Below are 22752 nucleotides of genomic sequence, written 5' to 3'. Positions count from 1 at the left end.
TTGTAGGGTTTACCATAGTTTTTTAAAAAATAAAAATGTAGTGAGGTATGGACCATATTAAATGCTTGTGCGTTCACCTAGCATCAAGGAGAGTCCTGAGCCTCAATAACACTCATTGAGGCCTAATACTCATTGAGACCATACTCGATAAGTACTTGGTGATTGACAGGTATTTTTCTCTACATGCATACCTAGGATAAATCTTGCTTTATAAATTAAACAGTAAAAGATAAAAATAACTGTAAATCAACTAGAGCAATTATAACAATATGCTGTAGCAAAAGTTATGCAAATGTGATCTCTCTCTTTCTCAAAATAACTTCTGTACTATACTCATGGGGTAGTTAGTACAGTGGTACCTTGGTTCACGAACTCAATTCCAGAATCATGGAAAGAATTAAGTTTGTGAACTGAGCTACCACTGTACATACAGCGTGGATATGTGGGACGAAGGGATGATCACATCCTTGTCAGGACAGGGCATGACCCTACAAAATGTCATCATACTACTCAGAATGACATGCAGTTTAAGACATGAATTATTTTTGAAATTTTCCATTTAATAGTTTGGGACCACAGTTGACCACATATAACTGAAATCACATAAAGTGAAACCACAGATAAACGGAAAGTACTGCATATTAAAAATATATTTTTATTTGTCAAAAATTAATTGCAGTGGATTTTGTACCTTGCTCCATTTTCCAAAAGGCTCTTCAAGATCTCATAAAGTTTCTCTCTTCTTCATTTTTTTTCTTTTGTAGTCAGATCTGTTAATATGGGAATGTGCTTGATATGAGCAGCATTGAATGATATTCTTGATTATATGTTAGCTCTTTTCTATTTAAATATAAAATATAACCTTTTATGTTTTCTGACACTGTTAGTGACATTGGTCTGAGTGGGTTTATCAACTAAATTACTCATTATATGAATCAATATTTATTGAGCATTGATCACTTTCTCTGGGTTTGGCATTTTCTTCCACGTGGCTAAGACAATGGTGATTAAATGGAATAGGGTACTGGCTCAATTTGATTAGTATCAGAAAGAAAATTTCCTTCAGCTATGGAAATCTCTCTTACAAATGCATTTATCCCTTTGGATAATGAACTATTTTAAATACAGCTATTTCTCAGGGTTAAGGCATTAGATTGCTATAGTCACTCACATTTTATTATAAATTAGTTTGAGGCCCCAGTGACAGCTAATGGATTAGCTGCCTTGAAGTAATAATAGTTTTGATGGATGAAGCAGGAAGAAGGAGATGACTCTTGATCACAGTGTATTGCTGAAGAAAAGTCGATTTGGTACGACAGGAGAGCAAGTGTTGTGAATGCACAGGCCAGCAAGATGTTGAGAGGAACAGATGCAGGAAAGAGAAAGGAGGAGAAAAAGAAACCACGGTAGTGAATGCTAAAGTCAGTCAGTCATTCTGTCTGTCTGTCTTTCTTAACTTGAGGCTGGGATGGTTTGGTCTCTCTAGCCATTTTGAACTCATATGCAACTGTATTTTATCTCTAGTGCTGGGGATCAAACCCAAGGAGCCATATCCTCGGCCCCAAGACAGCTTTAGGTTTTGATCTTTTCTGGAGCTAGATTTCTTAGCGTTTCTTATGCTAGTCTTCAAAGGTGTACATAAAGTGGCCTCAAAAGAGTCCTCCAACTTTTTGAGAGATGTGGCCTGGATTTTTCTGGCTCATGCTTAGAATTTAGCTTTGCTAGGGAAATCTTTCCCCAATCTCCTTCCTGGCACTCTGGGCCAAGGCATAAAAAAGTACTTTACATGCAATGCCATTCTTAACTCTTGCAGACAATACCATAAATAGGTACTAATTTTTTTCCCTCAAACTCTGTCTGATGAAAAGGATTACATTTGACCACAGCTGATGGAAACCATGACATAATGCCTGCCTTAATCATTTTCTTGTCCATGGGACACAATAACCGGCACCCACAACTTAAAGGAGGAGAGCTTTATTTTGACTCAATTTTTAGAGGATTTAGTCCATAGTAGGCTGGCTCCAAGGCAGAAATGGCATGAAAGAAGGCTCTGGGGGAAACAAGTTGCTCATGTTATGGCAGCATGGAAGCAGAGAGAGAGAGAGGAGGGAGATCTACACTTCTAGGTCAGGGCCACAGTGACCCATTCAATGCTGAACTCCTCAGGGGATAAAATCAGTGCCCCATGATCCACTCTGCTTCCCAAGCTCCACCCCTGAGCACAGGAGGCTTTTGGGAGACAGTCTAGATCTAAACCGTAACAATGCCTTAAACAAATAAGGAGTTTATTTTCCTCATGTCAGGGAGGGGAAAGGGAGATAATCCAGAAACTTCTAGGCATTTTAAATATAGATATTTCTCATGGTTAATGCATTAGATTGCTATTAGACACTCACATTTTATTATAGATTTGTTTGAGGCTGAAGTGACAGCTAATGGATTAGCTGTCAGGTGCCATCAGTTTTCCATCCTGCCATGTTTACCATGTAGATTTCTTCATCATGTTTGTTGCCTTAGCTGGTCTACCTTTGTCATTGTGTCATCATTCCAGAGAGCAAGAGAAAAAGTGAAAGCAGTGGCTCTCAATTGGAGGTGATTTTGTCCCCAGGGAACATTTTTGGGAGCTTGCTACTAGAATCTAGTGAGTAGAAACCAAAAATTTTGCTAAATTTCCTATGGTCCACAGGTCAACTCCCCACAACAAGAATTCTCTCACCAAAAATGTCAGTAGTGCTGAGGTTGAAAATCCTAGACTAAATGAATAAAGCACATACCAGCTGGTTCTATCCTCTTTTAAACTGGAGCCTTGGAAGTACAAGGACTTTTAGTTATGTCACTGGCCAAAGTCTTATCCCATAGGCAAACTCAGCTATGAAGGAAGCTGGTGATATGACTATTTCTTGATGGGTCCATTTTCATTCTCAGCAGAACTGGGGTTCTGATTGTAAGAGAAGAAAGGGAGGATAGATATTAGGTAGACACTAGGCAGTGTTTCCTTTAGAAGCTTATTTTGCCTACGGCCACAGAGGAAGCGAAGATGAGTAGGTGCTGAGCTTCCTCCACTGAGAAACGATGTCCTATTGTTAAGTACAGCTCCTCTCCAGATGCCTTTAGGAATAAGGGATAGAAATGTATGTCCTGAGAAAATGAAAAAATGGAAACAAAGTCTTCGTAAATAGGGAGGGATGGAGGTGTTGAAGGGAGGGGTGGGGAATGGGGAAAAAATAAGAACCAAGAGAGATTATGTAAAGGTGCAAATTTCCAATGATGAATGTCATTATATTGTATACCTAAAATGTACCAATAAAATTCAATTACAAAAACGAAATGTATGTCCTAATTATGATCCCTTGAATAGTCTAGAAAATATTCACTGCAGGATATAATATGCAGTCAGTTAAATAGTCATACCATTGTTCTCTCAATATTTGCAGTGGGACTTGCCTTTTGTTCTTGTCCATATAACCAATAAGGTAACTGATTTCAGACCTGCCTCACTAATACTTAGTCCTTCAGCAAACCATCAGCTATAGGTGCCTCACCTCTCTCATTCTGAAAAAGTTAAAAAGTGATATGATCACTATTTGCATTAGGGTTCTTGTGGGAAAACAGATGTCCTTTTATGTATATCAAGCAGGAAGATGTTTAACACAGTGTTTTCGAGGGGTATGCAACCACTGGAGGGCTGGGGAGTGAAAGGCAGAGGCTGCCCATGGTGTCTGCTGCCTGCACACTGAAGGGATCTTCCCAGAAGAATGCCTGGAAGTTGCTGGCAAAGCATTGTTTCTCCTCCCTGTGGATGCCCGTGTGCCTGCCAATGGCTATCAGCAGTGAGTAAATGATGCTTTGTTCTCTTCTACCTTTCCAATGGCCTAGACTTGCCTCTCACTGGTAGCTTAATCTTGAGCCCTGGCCTGTATTGTTTGAGAGGTATGATTCTGAAGCTTCTCAGGGAAAGATGTAGAATAGGGCAGCTGGGATGGTGTGGAATTGACAGAAAACTCTGGCAGAAGGAGCATTCGATTCTGAATAGAGGCATAAGTATACAATTGGGAAGAAGAACACTCTATTCAGATGTTGGCAATGTTGCTATTGCTATTATTATCTTATTTTAACTATGTATTCTTGGGAGGCAAATAAGAATTCTTTGCATATCTGTTCTGATTCTGTTCAGCTTGTGGTGATGCTAAATAGATAACAAAAGATTCAATAATCTGCATATAGAGTGCAGAGGGTAATATATTCTGTGAGACTCCATAGGGCAGTGGAGGTCCCAGAGCTTGAGGTTTGTAAAACAATACATAATTCACCAGCTTGCTCTGGAAAAGCCAGGGTTCAGGAAACAATTGTGGATGACTCAGCTTGTTTATTTCTTATTTTGGGGGATGGAGTGGAGAGAACTATCTGGAGCTCTTTATTTGCTTTACATACACATATGACTTGTGGTGAGCTACTAAAATACAGTGAGAAATGAAATACAATGAAGAAAATAACAGTTTCAGAGCAAGGTAACCTATAGATATATGACATATTGTTTTGTATTGGGGGGAATTTTAACCTCTAGTCATGTGCTATTTGGGTCACATCAGGGTTTTAGTGTGTACAACTCACAGGGTTTTAAAGGCAGAATTTGATCTGTGCTATATTTGAGTCCCTGGAACAGCAAAACCCATTATGATTGTGTCCTACAGCACTTGTAAAATCCTCTCTGAGTCTTGAGTTGCAGGTTTCTGCTGATATTTAATATTTGAATTATCTCAAGGAAGATAAGGAAAATGTACCATCTTATTCTATTTATTTCTGAGTGAGGAAAATTGACAAGGACTAAAAGAAAAAACTTGTTACCAAGAGCAGTGTACAAAGGTTGCTGATTTTGCATTGATGCTTTGCTGAAATGAAGTAAGTTTGAGGTTGCCTATTTCTTATGCTGAGTTATCTGGAGGCAAATCTGGAGATGAGAATTCATGTGCAAGTGATTTATTAATGAAACACTCCCAAGAAAAACCAGCAAGGAATGGGAGAAGCAAGAAAGTGAAGGGTGAGAGGTGTGTGGTGGGTTATGAATTCAGGGGATATCTCAGAACTAGTCTAATCCTGCAAGGAAGTTTGGAAGTGTAAATTATACAAGATGTCACTGCAAAATATGGTGAATGTTTAAAAAAATTAAAAATTGATTACCCTAAAAGATACATTGCCAATAATCTCCCTCAAAATACTCCCCCTTGCTTTGAACACACTTATCCCATCATTTTTGCCATGTTCTGAAGCAGTTCTACAAGTTCTCTTTCATAAGTGACTTTGGTTGCACTGTCATGGCTGCCTTGGTGTCCTGAATCAGTGAAAATAATTGCCTTTCATGATCATTTTGACTTTGGGAAAGAGCCAGAAGTCACACAGTGCCAGATGCAGTGAATAAAGGGGAGAAAGATACACAGATAATGTGGCCACAAGCCTACCTTTGTATTGCATGGCACTTGGCAGCAGCATTCACTGTGTTTTTGATCACATTTTCTAAGACACACTTCATAAAGGCCCAGAGAGACTATTTGAAGCCTTGTGGGCCACAGGGTTTCTGTTCCTACTACTTAATTTTACAGTTGTATCCAAAAAGCAGCTATAGATAATAGACATATGAGTGTGGCTATGTTCCGGTAAACTTTATTCACAAAAATAGGTAGGGGAAGAGGGTTGGATTTGGCCTAGGGACTGTAGTTTGCCAGTCTGTACTGCAAAGCCTCCTTACATATGCCCAAGGTGATTTTTTTCCTGTATCCATTCCCTGTGTACTGCAAAATACAGAAAACAATTAATATCTTTGTCTATCAAAATGATGGTTATGATGTTATGACGTATCTTAAATTATTCTGGACCCCCTGCCTTCAATCTTTCTGGCATCTTGGCTATTGTTCACAGTGTTGGATGGATGATCTTGCTGAAGCATGACTCATGTCTTTTTGCTCTCTTGCTAAAAATATTTAGCCCTAATTTAGCTATAAAATAAAATGTGGACTCATTAGCATGGCATTCAGGAATTCTTGTCATCCCTGTGATCCATGTGTTTCCTCTGTTCTTGTCTTTTTCATATTTATTCATTTAAATCATCAGATAAAATGTTTTATATATTTATGGTATACACTAAGATGTTTGGATATATATGTACATTGTAGGATGACTAAATCAAGCTAAGTAGCATGTGCATTACCTCACATATTTATCATTTTTTGTGGTAAGAACATTTACAATCTCTCTTAGCAACTTCCAAGTATACAATACATTGGTATTTACTGTAGTCACCATTTTATATAGTAGATCTTCTGGACTTATTCCTCTTGTCTGACTGAAATTTTGTATCCTTTGACTCATATCACCCCAAGTCTAACCCTCAGCCCTTGGTAACCATCATTCTACTTTCTGCTTTTCTGAGTTGGATTTTTAAAAATCTCACATATTGGTGAGATCATGCAGTATGTCTTTCTGTTCCTGGCTATGTCACTTAAAATAATGAACTGTACTTCTATCCATGCTGTCTCAAATGACAGAATTTCTTTCTTTTTGTGGCTGAATAGTATTCTATTGTGTATATTACATTTTTATACATTTATCAGTTGATGGACAACTTATACATTTATAAATGGATTCCATGTGTTGACTGTTAACAGTGTTACAATGAACACGGGAGTACAGATGTTCCTTCCACCTACTGGTTTCATTTCCTTTGCATATATACCTAGAAATGGAATTTCTGGATCTTATAGTAGTTCTATGTTTAATTTTTTGAGCAGCCTTCATACTGGTTTCCACAGTGACTGCATTAATTTACATTCCCACCATCAATGTGCAAGTGCTCTCTTTTCTCTACATCCTCACAAACACTTGCAAGCTTTTTTGGATATCCCATTGTGGTTTTCACTTGCATTTCCCTGATGATTAATAATGTTACAACTTTTTTCATATGCCTATTGGACATATATTCCGTATCTTGAGAAATATCTTTTCAGGTCCTTTGCTCATTTTTGAATCTAGTTAACTATTTTTTTCACTACTGAGTTGTTTAAGTTTCTTATGTACTTTGGAAATAAACTCTTTATCAGATGTATAGTTCACAAATATTTTTTTCCTCTCTGTTCATTATTTTCTTTTCTGAAATGTTGTTCTTCTCAGCTCTGCAGTTTGAAATCCTAACTATTCTCTAAGACTTGGCTTATCCCTTCAAGGAAATGGTCTCTGCTCTGGAATTTGATAACAATACTATACGTTTCTTTTTTGTAGCAGGTATCTTCTATATTCATTACATTTTTAATGTATTGAGTACAGGGGCTAACTTTTGTTATTGTTGCTGTTTGTTTTTGTCCTTCACAAGGGATTGCATATACTAGATATTCAGTAAATGGAGTTTTCAGATGAAGAGTGCATTCCTACATCCTGTGATTATTAATGATTTAAGTGCCAAAACTCTGACATCATTTTTCTTTTTTGTTTTTATAGGCAAGAGCTGTTTTGGCAAAAGTTGGCTATCCTGATTTTATAATGAATGATACTCATGTTAATGAAGACCTCAAGGCAGTAAGTGCTAAATTTACTGTATTTTTTTTCCTGGCAAGTTTTACTGGCCTTGTGCCCTTTAACTAACCCAAGTCCAAGCAATTAAACCTGGTGGTGCCAAAAAGTACCAACTTTTGATTTATTTCTTGGCTAGATCTGAGCTTGAGCATGCCAGGCATATCACAAGATTTAAAGCAGATTCCAAATAAAGGAAGTGTCAGAAAGAATGCATAGTTGAGTGGGCACCGTAAAGCAAATGGACTTGGATTTGGCCTCATTTGATCCTAAAGGAAAGAGTTAAGCAAATTGAGTATTTTACAATGAATGGGCATGTGGTAATGGTGAATGCATCATGTTTGTTGTTAAATAGTTTTATTTCCTTCATTCATATTAAGTGAATAGTAATAAATCTGCCTCCTGAGAGTTAACCTCATTAAACTTTATGCCTCTTTTGGCAAATTAAGTGCATATACATATGACTCAACAATTTATTATGAGTTAGACTGTATATTTTCAGTAAGTTACTGATGAGGAACGGTAATAATTCTTTTTTATTCCAATATTTAGGATGCATATTTTGCAGTAGACATATTTGTTATAGGCCTTTGTACTCATAACCACTGTTATTTTCTTTCCTATAAATAGTTCTGATATAGAATTTTCCTTCCTCACAAAAAATCTTGTTTTTACCATTTACTGAACTTTCTTGAAAAAGTAGTCCTCTGAAATTCTTTAAATAACTTTGGTTCTGAGGAATAGCTGTTTCTTGAAATTGTCATTCAACAAGTGGCCTATCTGTAAGCAGTCCTAGCTTTGTGGATGAGCATCAAAATTACACAAGACCATTTGAAAGTGAGAGAAAGCTCTCATTTAAAACTTGCTCTGTTCAGCTCCAAGGTACAGCCTCCCAAAGTACTGATCTGGTTGCTATGGAAGAAGGTAATTATGCTTCCTGTTATCTGAAAGCTCAGACAGCCTATCTTATATACTGTTTGATGATGCTGAGATGCCCATGATTATTATGATAACTAAAAATAATTGAAGTAGTTGATGTATTCATGTTTATTATCATTTAATTCCTGCAGCAACCTCAAGAAGTAGCTATGTTTATGCCCATTTTGCGGAAAAGGGTACAGAGACTCCAAGAAGCTTAGTGATTTCCTCAGTGGCACACAGAGTATCAGAGTCAGGACTAAAATCTCAGTTCTTCCAGAGCTGACTAGATTTGAGAAGGGTTTCTCAAGGGGCTTCATCAGGCAGCTGTGCTGGAGGAACAGAGGAGTCCATTGGACACATGGTGGGAGCTGCCTTTCTAGAACTGATAGGAAGGAGAACGGCAGAAAGGAGGCCATATTGTCAAGTGGTTAAGAGCATAGGCTCTGGAGTTATGGGCTTGGGTTTGAATTCTGCCTTCTTGCACTTCCTAGTTGTTCAATCCTGTGCAGGTTACTTAGCTTCAGTCAGCTTCCCTTTGGTTAGCTAGATACAGGAGATAATATCCAATTCTTAATATTGTTGCGAAGGTGAAATGAGATTATATGACTGTAAAAGTACCTAGAACACTGTCTGGCACACAGTAGGCTCCCTCTAAGTGGTGGCCTCATGGATAAATATGAAAACTGTTGCCACTAAGAAGAACATTACCAGGGCACAAATTACTTTAGAGGGAGAACCTGGATAATTCCATGTGATTGGTAAATATTTGAAGTCCAGATAGAGAAGAGGAAGTTTGAGAAGGAGTTTGGAGTAATAGTTATAAACGTAAACTTGGGAGTCAGAATACCAGAATACTTACAAACTGTGGAATCTGGGATAGTTTATGTCTCTTCTCTGTGCCTCAGTTTCCTCATCTGAAATGGAGGTGATAATAATCCCTCCCATATAGATAAGAGTGTTATGAGGATCAAACAACATATTTAATGTGTTTAGAACTGACAGTGGCACACAAGCACAAATATAAATGTTAGCTATGCCATCCTTAATTTGCACTTAGCATAGTGGATTATTTTGGTTTGGAAAAGTCATCATGAATTAACACGCACAGTTTCCAGGATCCTCAAATTGATTTAAAAGGCCCAACAGATGGAATAGTCCCAAACTTTAATCGATTTAGGTAGCATTCAGGGCTCACTCATATCAAGTTGATCAACCTTTGCTGGCAGTCTCTGGCTGTCTGAGTTGAGAGTCCCAGATTTAAGAACTCACTGAATATAGTATCTTTTATGACAGGAAATCACATGCCAAACAGGATGCATTGTTGGATATGCTTCTTCATTTCTCCAAGGCCTGAACTGATGCCATTAGACATGAAGATTTTTAAGCACTTTTGCAAAGCAGTGGCTTTTGTCTGACTCATTGCCAAAGCAGACACAGTCACATTCAAGAGTTTCTAACAGTTTATAAAACCAGTGGTGAGTGAAATCCAAATATATAAAGTAAAAAGACATTTGTATTCAGAAACAGATAGAGAATTATAAATAATACCTAACTTGAAAATAAGGGATAGGATGATGGAACAGATTGTAACAGTGTCACCAAGGTTAATAGCGAGAGGACTAAAGTATTGCTGGGATGTGGAGGAGCACATAGGTAAGGACTACAGCAGGACCTACGAGAAAGCTCTGACAATACAAGTTCTGAGCATGAGAGGCTATTGAAGGCAGCTTGCTACATTTGACACGAGTGTACTGTGATTCATCAGGCACAAATACAAAAGAGGAGGGAGATTAAGTGATGGATCAGACTAAAGTCCAGGAGAAAGGTTGTAAACTGAAGTTGGGCTCATATGGAGATGAGAGCAAATGAAAAAGAATTGAGAGGCATATGTGAAACAGAATCAGAACTTTTTTCCCCCTACGGATGACAAGGTAAATTGAGATACTCCACAAAGCATTTCTGAACAATAATCCTCTTACAGTCTTTGAAAAAAGCCAGAAGGGCGGGAAATGGCACACACCTATAATCCCAGCACTCTGAGAGGCTGAGGCAATAGAATCAAAAGTTTGTGCCCAGCCTGGGCAATTTAGTGACTTAGCAGGACTCTGTCTCAAAAAAAAAAGTGTTGAGGATGTAGCTTATTGTGAAGGCCCTAGGCTGTATCCTTAGTACTCCTCCCATACACACAAGAGAACAAGAAGAAGGAAGTTCCTTTTATTTGAGCCCACATCAGCATCCAGTAAAACCTATTAGCCTAAAATGGTGGGTACCAGTCTGTTTTCCAGTTAACCTTATACAGCATTATTCTATTTCATTGATCTGTTATGGACATCGATGCAAGAATGAGCTTATACCAATTTTGGAAAAGTTGCTGTATCAGCCAGGAGAGCAGAAAGCACGCTAGATATTCCCAACAGAGGATTTAGTACAGGAAATAGGTTGGAAGGCAAAAAAGAGGAAGGTGAAGTAAACCAGCAATTAATAAGTTCAGGAAGCAGCTGCCACCCCTGGCCTAAGAGCATGGAGAGGAAGACATAATAGTATTGTCACTTCGGAGAGTAGAGGAGGAAGAACTGAAGGTTCTTCCAGGAGGAGGTAGGGAATGGAGAGAGAGGGAGAGAGGAGCAACACAACATATAATCTTTTGGCATTACCTGATTTCCCCCAGTGCCTTCAGTGGGCAGGATGTCAACTGATAAAGGAACCCAGGAAATAAGACCTTTCAGATTGCCAATCCCCAGCATTACTGAATGGAGTGAAAGGGTAGACATGTAGCTGAATGATTGTGGGTAAATAACTGCATAGTTAGGCACTTCATACATTCTTGTAAAAGCCATTGTAGAATTGCAATAGGGACTAAAGTCAGAATCATGGCCGGCCCCCATTTACTTAGGATTGAAAATAAGTAATATTTTAGAGATTAATGTTTCTGGTGAGTGATATATATATACACACATGTAAATGCATAGATGGATGGATGGATGGATGGATAGCTAGATAGTGAACCCACATTTTTATTCTCTGAGGTAAACATTGGTCAGGCAGTGGAACTGTGTGTGTGTGTGTGTATGTGAGTGATGTGTATCCAAATGATGGAAACTACAACTATGTAAGAGTCTGTTGGTATTTGGGTGGAATGCTCCAGAAAAGGAAGTTGTTAAAATGATAAAATAATTCTGTACTCTTTGATTTAAAAACCCCAAAAGTTATTGCTCTCACCTCTCTCAAGACCCCTAGTCACTACAGTACTGAAAATCCAAGAATATACACTGGAAATGGGGTGTCCTGGTACCCAGTAACCTTCCAGCCTGGCCTCCTTAACTGTCCCCCGTGCCAGCCTCTGTCCAGAGTGTTCCACTGGCTGGAGTACAGAGGTCACCCCTGTCCCCAGCATGGAGTGGGGTCATCGCTGGATGGTGGTCTCAATCACCTTCATGTACCTGCTTGGGGGAAGTCCATCTTCCATAGTGTCCCCTGTATGTAGATTCACCCCAGTATATACAGAGTCCGCCAAAAAGTGTACACACACTTCAGGAAAAGAAAAACTTGTATAAATATTTTAATACTAAATTTATTGCCACATCATGAGATTAACACAAGTTACCTTTGGCCTCTGCAATTACAAGAGGTGCTTAAAGTGGTGGCCATGAGCTTCCAGACATTTATTGGTATGGCGAACTGCTGCTTGGGAAATCGTGATCACTGAGATTGCTGCACGTGCACTTTCAGTTTCTTTTCTAAGGGCCACAGTATAGTGAGTTTTCTGTGATATACGACATCCTCCAGGGTTCCCCACTACGAGTGTAACACCATCTGTTGAAAAAATGTCATACTGTTTTTCTTATCCTGAAGCATATATACATTTTTTGTTGGACTCTGTGTGTGTGTATGTGTTCATGCACATGTATATACACATGACTTAGGAACAAAGACGTCTAAACACATCAATATTGCATATTGCTTTGTCGTTTAAATAAAGAAAAATAGATACATAATCTGGATTCCATTAAGGATTCAGAAAATTCTTTGGGTGCCTAATATAAAGTCTTTCTTATAGCTGTTTGGATATATCTCACAGTATCTTTAAATGGATTTGAATTAAATGACAAGTGAGTTAGGGTCTATATTTCCATTGACACAAGTAGGGTGTTATAAACCTTACTCTTTTTACAGAGAAGGAAGGTGAACATGTTTCCTTGTTGTGCCTTTATTATATGTATCTCACCTTTGTGGGGGCACTGATAACTTTCTTCTTTCACTTATTCTGTGGCATCTGGTGCTTGGCATCCAGGATAGGATTTCCAAGAAGAGAAATTCAGGTTCCAATGAATTTTATAATCTGGACAGCTGTTCCTATGAAATGACATGATAGCTGCAATTACTTCCCCAAAGGTCACTCAATTGAAAGGTCGAGATGGAATTGATTGAAAGTCATTATCCACTGGACCCATATTTTTTCCAGTAACTGAAAGGACAAGAGGCTTTTGAGCTTATTATTGTCCCTGGCAGAGTTTAATATTTTTCGAGATCTCTTAAAATATTCATGCACATTCATTTTTGTTATTGTCTCTCTCTCCAACAAACAAAACTCTCCTAATGGTTGCTGGGCTTCAAGTTTTTTCTTCATATAAAGGCCTTTTGAAATCTTTGAAATCATCAAAGTATTATTGCATGGCAGAAAATTGAGAAAATAGAGAAAAGGAATGAAAAAGCACCCATAATATTGGTGCCTGAACATAATAATATATACATCCCTAAGAGTGTGTTGTTTTCCTCTATTTCTATATAGCTGTAATAGCTGTTTATATATAATTTCATACTTATCGTTACAGTTAATGTACTGTTTTGTCACTGTCCTCCATAGACTTTGTTACTATTCTTTTAATAACTGTATAGTATTTCATTAAGTAAGCCATATCACAATTTATATACTCATTGCTTCTACTCCAATCCCCAGTTCTTACCTTCTCCTCCTTCTTCCTTGCACTCTTTCTGTTGGATCTGTTTCTTACTGAGCCAATGTAAATTACATTGAGGTAGAAGCTAAATCATCAGTACTGTGAGGCTCTGCCCAGTTTCATAACCTCTTTAGCCCTGGTTCTTGTCTATCAGTCTTATCATCTCAGAATAGCAATAACTGGTCCTTTCCTACCTCCAAACACTTAACCTGTCTCAGAGGAAAAAGTAATATGTGTCCCCCATTATTTGTGATTTCCTTTAAATAAATGGAATAAATCAATGAAACCAGCCTAAGACATAACAAATTTCTCATCTTAATAATTAATACAATATTAGAATTTTCCTTTAAAACATAAAAGCTATGGCAAACTGTAATTTCCTACCTTTGAGTTTTACCTTCCCATGATTATTTTTATGGATGTAGTATACCTTTATTATTTATGATATTTAGACTTGGGAGTCTTTTCTTCTTAGGAAGTCTTGGGATAGGTTTTAATGTCTGTGGACCAATCTAAATGTCATTTTATTTTTTTTTTCAGATTAAACAGGAAAATATCACAATTAGCACACCTTTCTAAAAGTAAAAACTGATTCTACTGATATTGCATAAAAACGGTAAATATTTTTGAAGGAAATTCCTTTGGAAGAATTTCCCGGACAGTGTGCTGAGTCCAAAACCATCTGAATTTTCTATCAGTTCCAGTCATATTCTGAAGGTCCTAGCAAAAGTGTCTGGGGAACAAAAGCTGAAAAAAAACTCAGGGTTTTTAACCATATGATACAAGAATGCCATAGGATTGCTAGTTAAGTTTGCTTTCTAAACCAAAAAATGCTTTCTCTGTGTTTTTCTAAGGCTAAGAGATATCCTTCATCTTAAAATACAATCAATTGTAAGTTTTTTTTATTATGAAACATCTGTAACATAGGAACAGTATGTAAAATATTTCTTATACCTCTATTTTCAACAAATGTTATTGAATTAGTTTTGTACATGTACATACACATTTTTAATTATTATTAACTTAGAGATGGGGTCTCTTTATGTTCCTCAGGCTGGTTTCAAACTCTTGGGCTCAAGTATAGAGGAGGACCACCATGCCCAGAATACTCACATATTTGAAATAAATAAGAGATATATTTTCAATTCGGTGTGTAGTCCTCCTTGATCTAATCTCTTTCCGCCGTGTCTGTCTCCTTTCCTGGATGTAAACACTACCTTGATTTCAGATCTATCAGTCCTACGCATTTCTTTATACCTTTGCTCCATAAGTATGTATCCATAATTAATACATTGTTTTGCATGTTTTAAAACTTTAAATCCTTTCATACAGACAACTTGCCTTATTTACCTTGTTTTTGAGATTATTTCATGTTCATGCATACAGAACACTCATTTAAACTCCATTGTTTTCCATTATGTGAATATGCCATGATTTATTTATCAGCCCTCTCTCCCTTGCCCAAGCAGTTTGAGGAAAGGACAATTTAAAGTCATATCTTTATAATTTGTTGGCCAAGAAGAACACCAAAGATGCCAGGAATCAATATTTTAATTCCTGCCTTTCTTCATGTGCCTTCAGTTGTTTTACACTTCTCTTTATATTTTGGCCTGGTCTTCTGGAAAGATGTTAAGATGATTCATTAACATAAATATCTCCACAGACATGAGTACCCATTCTATCTTTGGGCAGAGATAAATGTAAGCCAGACATTGTCCAACAAATAGATGACCTGTCAAGTCTATAACTGTCAAATTATATACATTCATATCTGTAATGCAAAGTCTGGGTTTCATGGAATACATGCATTTCTTATATTGCAATGTTTACTTTAAAAGACCATTGTGTAAAGTTATACAAAACTATAGCTAATAAGAATTTGATTACTCTTGGTTATTCACTTATTCATATGTGTGTTTTTCTTATCTGCCATGGTTATACATTTATTTTTTAAAATTTTGTGATAGCAATATATTTTAGAACAAAAGCATTAGAGATCATTACATACTGATGCTTTTACTATGGTACGCATATTATTACAATATTTTGCTTAGTTATTGCTACTTCTATTGACGGAATGTGATAGGATTGAAATTGTTTGCCATTCTCAAAAAAGAAAAGGAGTGCAATAATCAATTATGTCTGTTTCCCTATCATAATAAACAATATTGTTATGAGCTATCAGCTTCCTGTATTCCCCTGCAAGCTATAATCTATGATTTGCCCCTGTAATTTCATTAATTTTTAGCAACCAGAACCTTTTTGTGTTAATAGATAAACTCTGCTAATAATTAAATTATTCTGGTGACTCTATTGTGCTTAGGATGGAAAATAGGTCTCTGAGTTACTTTCTTCTTTTTTTCTTTATGAACAAATGCCGATTACAGTAAATTGGATTTTAACATTTGACTAAATCATCATCTATAAGCTAAATGAGGTTTCAGCTGACTAAACTAAATGCTATTAGAAGAATCTTTTGTGACAAATAAGTAAAGTACACATTTTAGAGAAGATCAAGAACTTGTGAGCCAAGAAATTTCAAACCTAAGATAATATGTTCTATAAAGGTTAAAGTAGATTTTTCAATTAGAATGTAAACGGAACACATTGCAAATGACTGGAGCTTCTCTTCTTGTGATCCAGAAATGGCCATATTGATTTTTGAGCTTTTTATGTTAAAAGAAAATCACTGAGATTAAATTTCATGGCTTTGTGGATCCTGGGTTAACCAGTAATGGCTGAGAGATGCTGTGAAGGCATAGCTTATCTGCTGATTGCTGCTTCATGTGCTGAAGTCTGTTTTTAGAGCCACCTCTTGTTTTCACTCAGGACAGTGACGTTGTGGTTTGTTTTATTCAGATCAAATTTTCAGAATCGGACTACTTTGGCAATGTCCTGCAAACCCGGAAGTATTTAGCACAGTCTGATTTCTTCTGGCTAAGAAAAGCTGTTCCAAAAACAGAGTGAGTATTAAAACAGAAAGAAAGTGAAATAGACAAATATGTTGATGAGAAGTGGAATCTCTTTAGTTTAACCTTTGTAATTCCCCTCAGGTCAGAGTAGCTGGCTTGCCAGTTACTTGCACAAAATCTGTCATGTTTTGTCAAGCCTTATTTCTGATACATGATTCAGATCTTCAGTCTAATTATGGGTTCTCTATCTCTAACATCCATACATATTGGAATAAGGCTATTAGGATGCAAACATTAAAGTTATTTCTAGATCTAGTTATAAATATAATTATACATATATATTTGTGTATATATCTAGATTTTTACACTTGGGTTGAAACTTCTGAAGATCTTAATGAAGAATAAATACTATAGAAATAAGTATGATTAGAAATATGGAAGAAATTGTATAGTTGTGAAGCATCCAGAAGGTAGTTGTCAAGGTAACACATGTCAAAGAACTGATAGCTATGTTCTTTTCTTTGAATAGCTGTTATGGGGCTGGGGATTTAGCTCAGTGGTTCCACCGCCTGCCTTGCAAGCGCAAGGACCCAAGTTCAATCTCCGGTACCAAAAAGAAAAAAAAGAAAGAATAGCTGTTATATTTTATTTATTTTGCTCCCATCTGCCTGTAAGAACTTTCCCTTTTTTTTTTGGTACTGGGGATCGAACTCAGGACCTTGTGCTTGAGAGGCAGGCAGCCGCATCACTGAGCTAAACCCCCAGCCCAGAACTTTCCCTCTTGATGGGAGAGTTTCCTTGCAAACTTTCAGGCCCAAGGTCAGCCAGCCATGATTTCTCCCCCAGCAAAATGGTGGTGGTGATGATGGTAATGATGCTGATGAAGATAGCAACTTATAATTATGTCTTTGCAGTATGCCAGGAAGTGCTTCACAATATTTAATTCATTTTGTCCTCATGTTAATCTGGGAGGCAGAGGTACTATTATCCTTATTTTATGAGTGACTAAAAGGATGGTAATTGAGAAAATCCTTATCTCAAGTTTTGATTACTTTTCAATTTGCCTGGTGGTGCTTTGGCTCCTGGGACCAGACTGTCTGCTGCTATGACCTACTTCTTCAATGCTTTCTTTTCTTCTGTCTTCTCCAGGTTGGATCATTTCTATTGATCTATTTTTAAGTCTAGAATTTCCATTTGTTTTTGTTTTTTATATAGATTCTGTTTCTGTGTTGATGATTATTTGTTGAGTCATTGTCATCATATTTACCATTAATGATTTGAATATAGTCGAACTCTTTGAACCGATTCATAATGGCCACTTTTGAATCTTTGCCAAGTCCAATATCTAGGCTCACTTAGTGTCAGTTTCTATAGATTGGTTCTTTTATATTTTCCTTTGCATGCCATAATTTTTTGTTGTTGAAAAGGACATTCTAGATGATGTAGCAACTCTGGATTCTCATTTATTTTTTCTGAGGTTTTTTTTTTTAAAAAGTGACTTTCCTGGAATGACACTGCAAAATGTGTTTCTCCTGAAGGAAGTGGCTATGGATGTCTGTGCTTGTTTCTTTAGCTGTTAGTTTCATTTTTTAGCCTCACCTCTTGGTGATCAGCCCCGTGTCTGCATAGTTTAGTGTCCCGCCAGTGGTTAGGGCAGAGCTTCTGCTCAAATACCTCAAGAGTGGAGGGCTTCTCCCTGTGCCAGTTGCTCTGTGTGTAGCTCAGGAGTGCCTTCGTTGTCACAGCCAGCTCTCCATCTGCCTTAGATTTTACCTTTCACTGGCCCCTGTCTGGTCTCCCCTGAGCATGCACCTAGTTTTCTACTCAGCAAGAAATAAGTGGAGAGCTTCTTTAGACCTTCTATGACTCACTTTCTCAATCTCCCTTTTAAATTTTTTTGCTGGGTTTTTCTCTTTTGTTTTCTACCAAGTTGGCCATTTTTAGTTAAGAAAGCTCCAGATTCACTGCTAATCCTCAAGGGAGTCCACCCCATGTGGCAGCGAAGCTGCTGATTGTCCAGCTGGCCTCATCCTGATAAAACTAAGTTTCCAACTTATTGAAAGAGACAGGAGCAGTCCCATCCAAGAAGGCCAAAGAAATTTGCTCTATTTACTCCCTAGCTCTAGCAACATCTCAAGATTTAATGGTTTTTAATTCATTGTTTGCCTTTGATCAGTTCTCAGAGTCCTGAAATGATTACTGGTAATTTTGTCCAGTTGTATGCTTGATTTTTTTGTGGAAAGGAATCCTCTACCTTTTCATATCATCATACCAGTAAGCCTGCCTTTAGTGGTTAACTTTTTAACTTTGCTTGACGTATCCTGGTTCCCAGATCTTTGGTTAGCTTTTATTATGCTGTCTTGGACTGTTGTTACTGTCCCTTTCAACTCCCTACTTTTTCCTGGGTTCTAGGAACTCTAGGCCCATGTACCCTCCTTTGCTTTAAGCTGTGACTACCTTTTCCTCTTATGCTCCCATCTAGCCTTCTCTGCCCTCTGCCTTTCAAACTCATTTACAACGCACATTTACAAAGTTACTTGTAAATTATTGACTAAAATGAATAGCCCGAAAGCTGAATCAGTCTTGTACCTACCCTTAACCCCAATCAAAAGCACAAAAGAAAGATAAACATTCGAATTTCTTTGGTAGTAACAAATAATGTTGTAAGACCATCTGCTTCACTGTTTTTGGTTCTCTCCTCTCATCACATTTTCTCTGTCTGCCTATTCTGTTTAATTCTCAATCTAAATTATTCAATAAATATTTTAGATTTAGGCCTCTAAAATCTGATAACTCAAATCTAATGACTTCATCAAATGATTTTCAATATCTCTATGACCGTCTACATATAGTAGGATTGTCATCACAGATCTGTGTAAATCATCTGACCCATTCATAAACTTATTCAGATTACTTCAAATTAAAAAAAATTGTAGAAAATTTAAGACTTTCACTAGTGTTTTTGTGAATTTTTATGATCTTCTTGGGAATTCCTTCTTATTGGAGATGGTGGCAGTTTAATTCTTCAGTTTTAAAATGTCATTATTCGTTTGGGTGTGTAGCAGGGCCTGAGTTACTAATTGAAAAACTCCTAAGTGTGTCATCTTTAACATTATCCTAACATACTGATGGACTGTCAGATTCTAATGGTCTTGACTATTGCTAATATTGTATTCATGCCTTGGAAAAATGCTGGGTGACTTTGTGGGGATAGGCAAGATGTTTGATTTGTATAGTTTTTCCCTCTGTCAATGTAAAACAGATATTGTCTGTATCAGTCAGTGTTCCCCAGGGAAATAGATGCAATACAAGATATACAAATATATAAGAATTTACAAGATTGGCTTACAATGGCCACCCACAGAGTCCGGTGTGGAAGAGTGCAGAGAGTCTCTGTCCACACTGGAGATTCAAAGAATCTAGTTGAAGGTCTGGAGCTCACTGTAGTGTCCCGTGCAAGTCCGTATCAGGAGGCCAGTGGATCTGTGCTGGGAGACTGAAGGATCTGTGCTGGAAGCTGAAGAGTCTGCGCCGGCAGTCCAAGGTGATGGCTAAGACTGGAGCTCCTCCTAAGAAACAGAAGCAGATCCCTCATTTTCTCTTTATACCATCCAGGCGGCAAGTTGCCCTCGGGTGGGTCTTCGAATTGCTGAGCCAATTTAGTGAGCTTCTCATACTGAAGTTGACACAATCGATCAACCATCACATAGTCTTTTCTCAGTACTGGCGGGGTGGTTGGTTCCAAGACATCCTGCAGATACCCAAATCAAAGGGCACTAAGATCTCTTATACAAAACGATGCAGTATTTGCATATTACCTATGCACATCTTCCCATATAACTTAGATCATCTCTAGATTATTTGTAAAATCTAATACAATGTAAATGCTATGGAAATATTTGTTGTAATGTACTTTTAGGGAAAAATGGCAAGAAAAAAGTCTGCATGTTGAGTGCAGATGTATTATTCTTCCTGACCTGCTAATATGGAACCTATGGATATGGCCAGCCAACTATATGTTTTCCACAAGGATATTAAGCTGTTTAGTGTTTGGGAAAAGTTCTCTTAGAATGAAAATCAGTGTTATGCTTGTAATTCTTGTTTCCATAGACTATAAAATTTCCACAGAAATGTAAGGTCCTGTTTGCATGGTAAAGTGCTAGACACTCAATTTCTTTCTTTCTTTTTTAAAGGAAATATCTAGCTATTACTTTTCATGTATTGTAGGGAATTTTAGCTTCCTGATGCACACTGGCTTTAATTGACATCTTTTAGGTCTGAAAATTTGTGAGTTAATCAAGTGGGGATGATCCAGGAGTAGCTCCTCTGTGCTAGTTTACTTTGAACAGCACATCATGATTATATTTCCACAGTCCTGAAATAACATTTTGCTTCTTTGTGGGGATAGGAGATAAATACCCTTTATTTTTCATTCTCATAGAATCCATTTTAGCTTCACTAATGTGCATTAAGAAGTTTCTAAGGCAATGGAAAATGTCAGCAAGAATGAAATTAATTGGGTGGTCATCCCTGAAGGTACATATTTAGAAGTTGGTTCTCCGAATTGTCACTTCATCAGTTTGCTGAAAAATAGAGGATTTATTTTACTGCTTGGCTTGAATCAAAAGTAATTTCTTTCCCGCAGAATCCTCTTCTTTGACAGAAATGATTTTAAGTCAGCTTCCCTATTAACTCACTCTCATTCTACTGTGACCAAACATGTCTAGATTCTCTTTCTCTATGTGTTGAAAGATATGTAAAAAGTATATCAAATGTCTATCCAAATTATGGTCCTGCCAAGAATTTTTGTTTGTAAAAACATTATAGCATGGAATGTGAGCTATCTAATCTTCAGGATTTTATTAAGAAAGCAATAGATACTCAGTGGTTTTTCCATTCCATATTCCATAGATTATTTTTAAGAATTGACAAGTAAAATGTAAAGCATTGGCCTGATGTGTATCTATTTTATACAGCCCAAAAGAAATCAGAGCACCAATGTCTTTCCTTAAAATTATTGTATTTTGCCATTACATTCTATTATCCTTCTCATTGACCAGTATAATTTTATTCTCATGTATTTTTAGATTTGGAATTTATATGAGACTTCTCCCTATTCTGTCCATGAAATCCTCCAAACACAGATGCAGGAACACCCCATAGATATAGTGTATTAGTCAGCTTCTGTGTTGGTGGAACAAAATGCTCAAGATCCACAGTTTAAAGGAGGAGAAATCTAATTTGACTCATGTTTTCCGTCCATGTTTGACTGGCTTGAAGGCAAAAGGTCACAGTAGAGCAAAGCTTGTCAATTAATGACAGCTTGGAAGCAGAGCAGGGGATCAGTACTAGCAAGAGATATACCCTCTAAAAGCGGGACCCCAGTGACCCACTTCCACTAACTGGACCCCACCTCCTAACAGAACATTCAGCTATGAACATCAGTGAATCAATCCATTGATGAGTATAGCACCCCCATTTTCCAATCACCTTTCCAGGAGTCTTTGTCCTGCCAAGTAAACAATTAAGCTTGACTGACACATAGTAAGAAGAATTTAAAGCACTGGAATGATATTTTTTGCTTAGTGAAGTAGACATATACATAATAATAAATCAATTTTAATAGATTTAGTGATCTTTTGCTCAGAACCTACCACTGGGACGATAGTCTCAGCTCGGAAGGTACTTAAGATCTTAGTGGGAGATAAGTTCTACAAACTCAGGGTCCCTCAAGGCCCAGTCAGCTAACACATGGCTCACCTAGACAAGTGTAAACAATAAGGAATGATAGCAACCTTGGAGAGTGAGTGACTGCACACTCCCCTTAAATAAATTCCAACTCAGAAATGTCTTAAACCATTATGTTAGGCAAAGGAAACAGTTTTCTGAAAAAAGTCAGCCTATTTGGTGGAACTTAGTCTGTGGACAGACAACCTTTGGGTGTTCCTGTTATCTATTGCTGCATGACAAACCACCCCCAAATTTAAAGAGTCAAAGCACCAATACTTATCTTTTCTCTCTTATGATTCTGGAGGTCGTTAGGCTCAGGTATGTGGTTCTTGCTCATGACCTTTCATGTAGTTGCAGTTAGATAATGGCTTGGGTTGGAATCATGTGGAAGGCTGCCCCTCTCACATGTCTAGTGGTTGACTCTGGGGTGGTGGCTGGAACACCTGCATACAACCTCTGCATGTATCTCTGGCTTTGATAAAGAAATTCTGAAGAGCAAATTTCCTGAGAAAGAGAGATGGAATGAAGGGAGAGTGTGCTTGTATGCCTCAAGGGGAGGTTGTATCACCTGTAATTGCCTAGCTTTGGAAGTTACACATTGTAATTTCCACCGAATTTTATTCTTTAAAAGTATGTTGCTACAACTCACTCATAATCAAGAGGAGAGGAAT

At 37.4% G+C, this 22752-nt stretch overlaps 1 protein-coding gene across 1 annotated transcript in view; it reads left to right on the top strand.

Annotated features, from left to right (window-relative positions):
- Positions 1 to 22752, top strand: part of Phex (phosphate regulating endopeptidase X-linked) — a 194893-nt gene that overhangs the window by 124086 nt on the left and 48055 nt on the right. The window contains exons 13-14 of the mRNA XM_004866190.3: positions 7489 to 7566; positions 16299 to 16402. Coding sequence (XP_004866247.2) covers positions 7489 to 7566; positions 16299 to 16402 — 182 coding nt within the window. The remainder of the gene's footprint in view (positions 1 to 7488; positions 7567 to 16298; positions 16403 to 22752) is intronic.

The sequence above is a fragment of the Heterocephalus glaber genome, unplaced genomic scaffold, assembly GCF_053883595.1.
Source record: "Heterocephalus glaber isolate CG9 unplaced genomic scaffold, H.glaber_assembly_v1.0 deba00001594, whole genome shotgun sequence".
In the NCBI taxonomy this organism is placed as follows: Eukaryota; Metazoa; Chordata; class Mammalia; order Rodentia; family Bathyergidae; genus Heterocephalus; species Heterocephalus glaber.
This window is presented reverse-complemented; position numbering and strand designations above follow the sequence as displayed.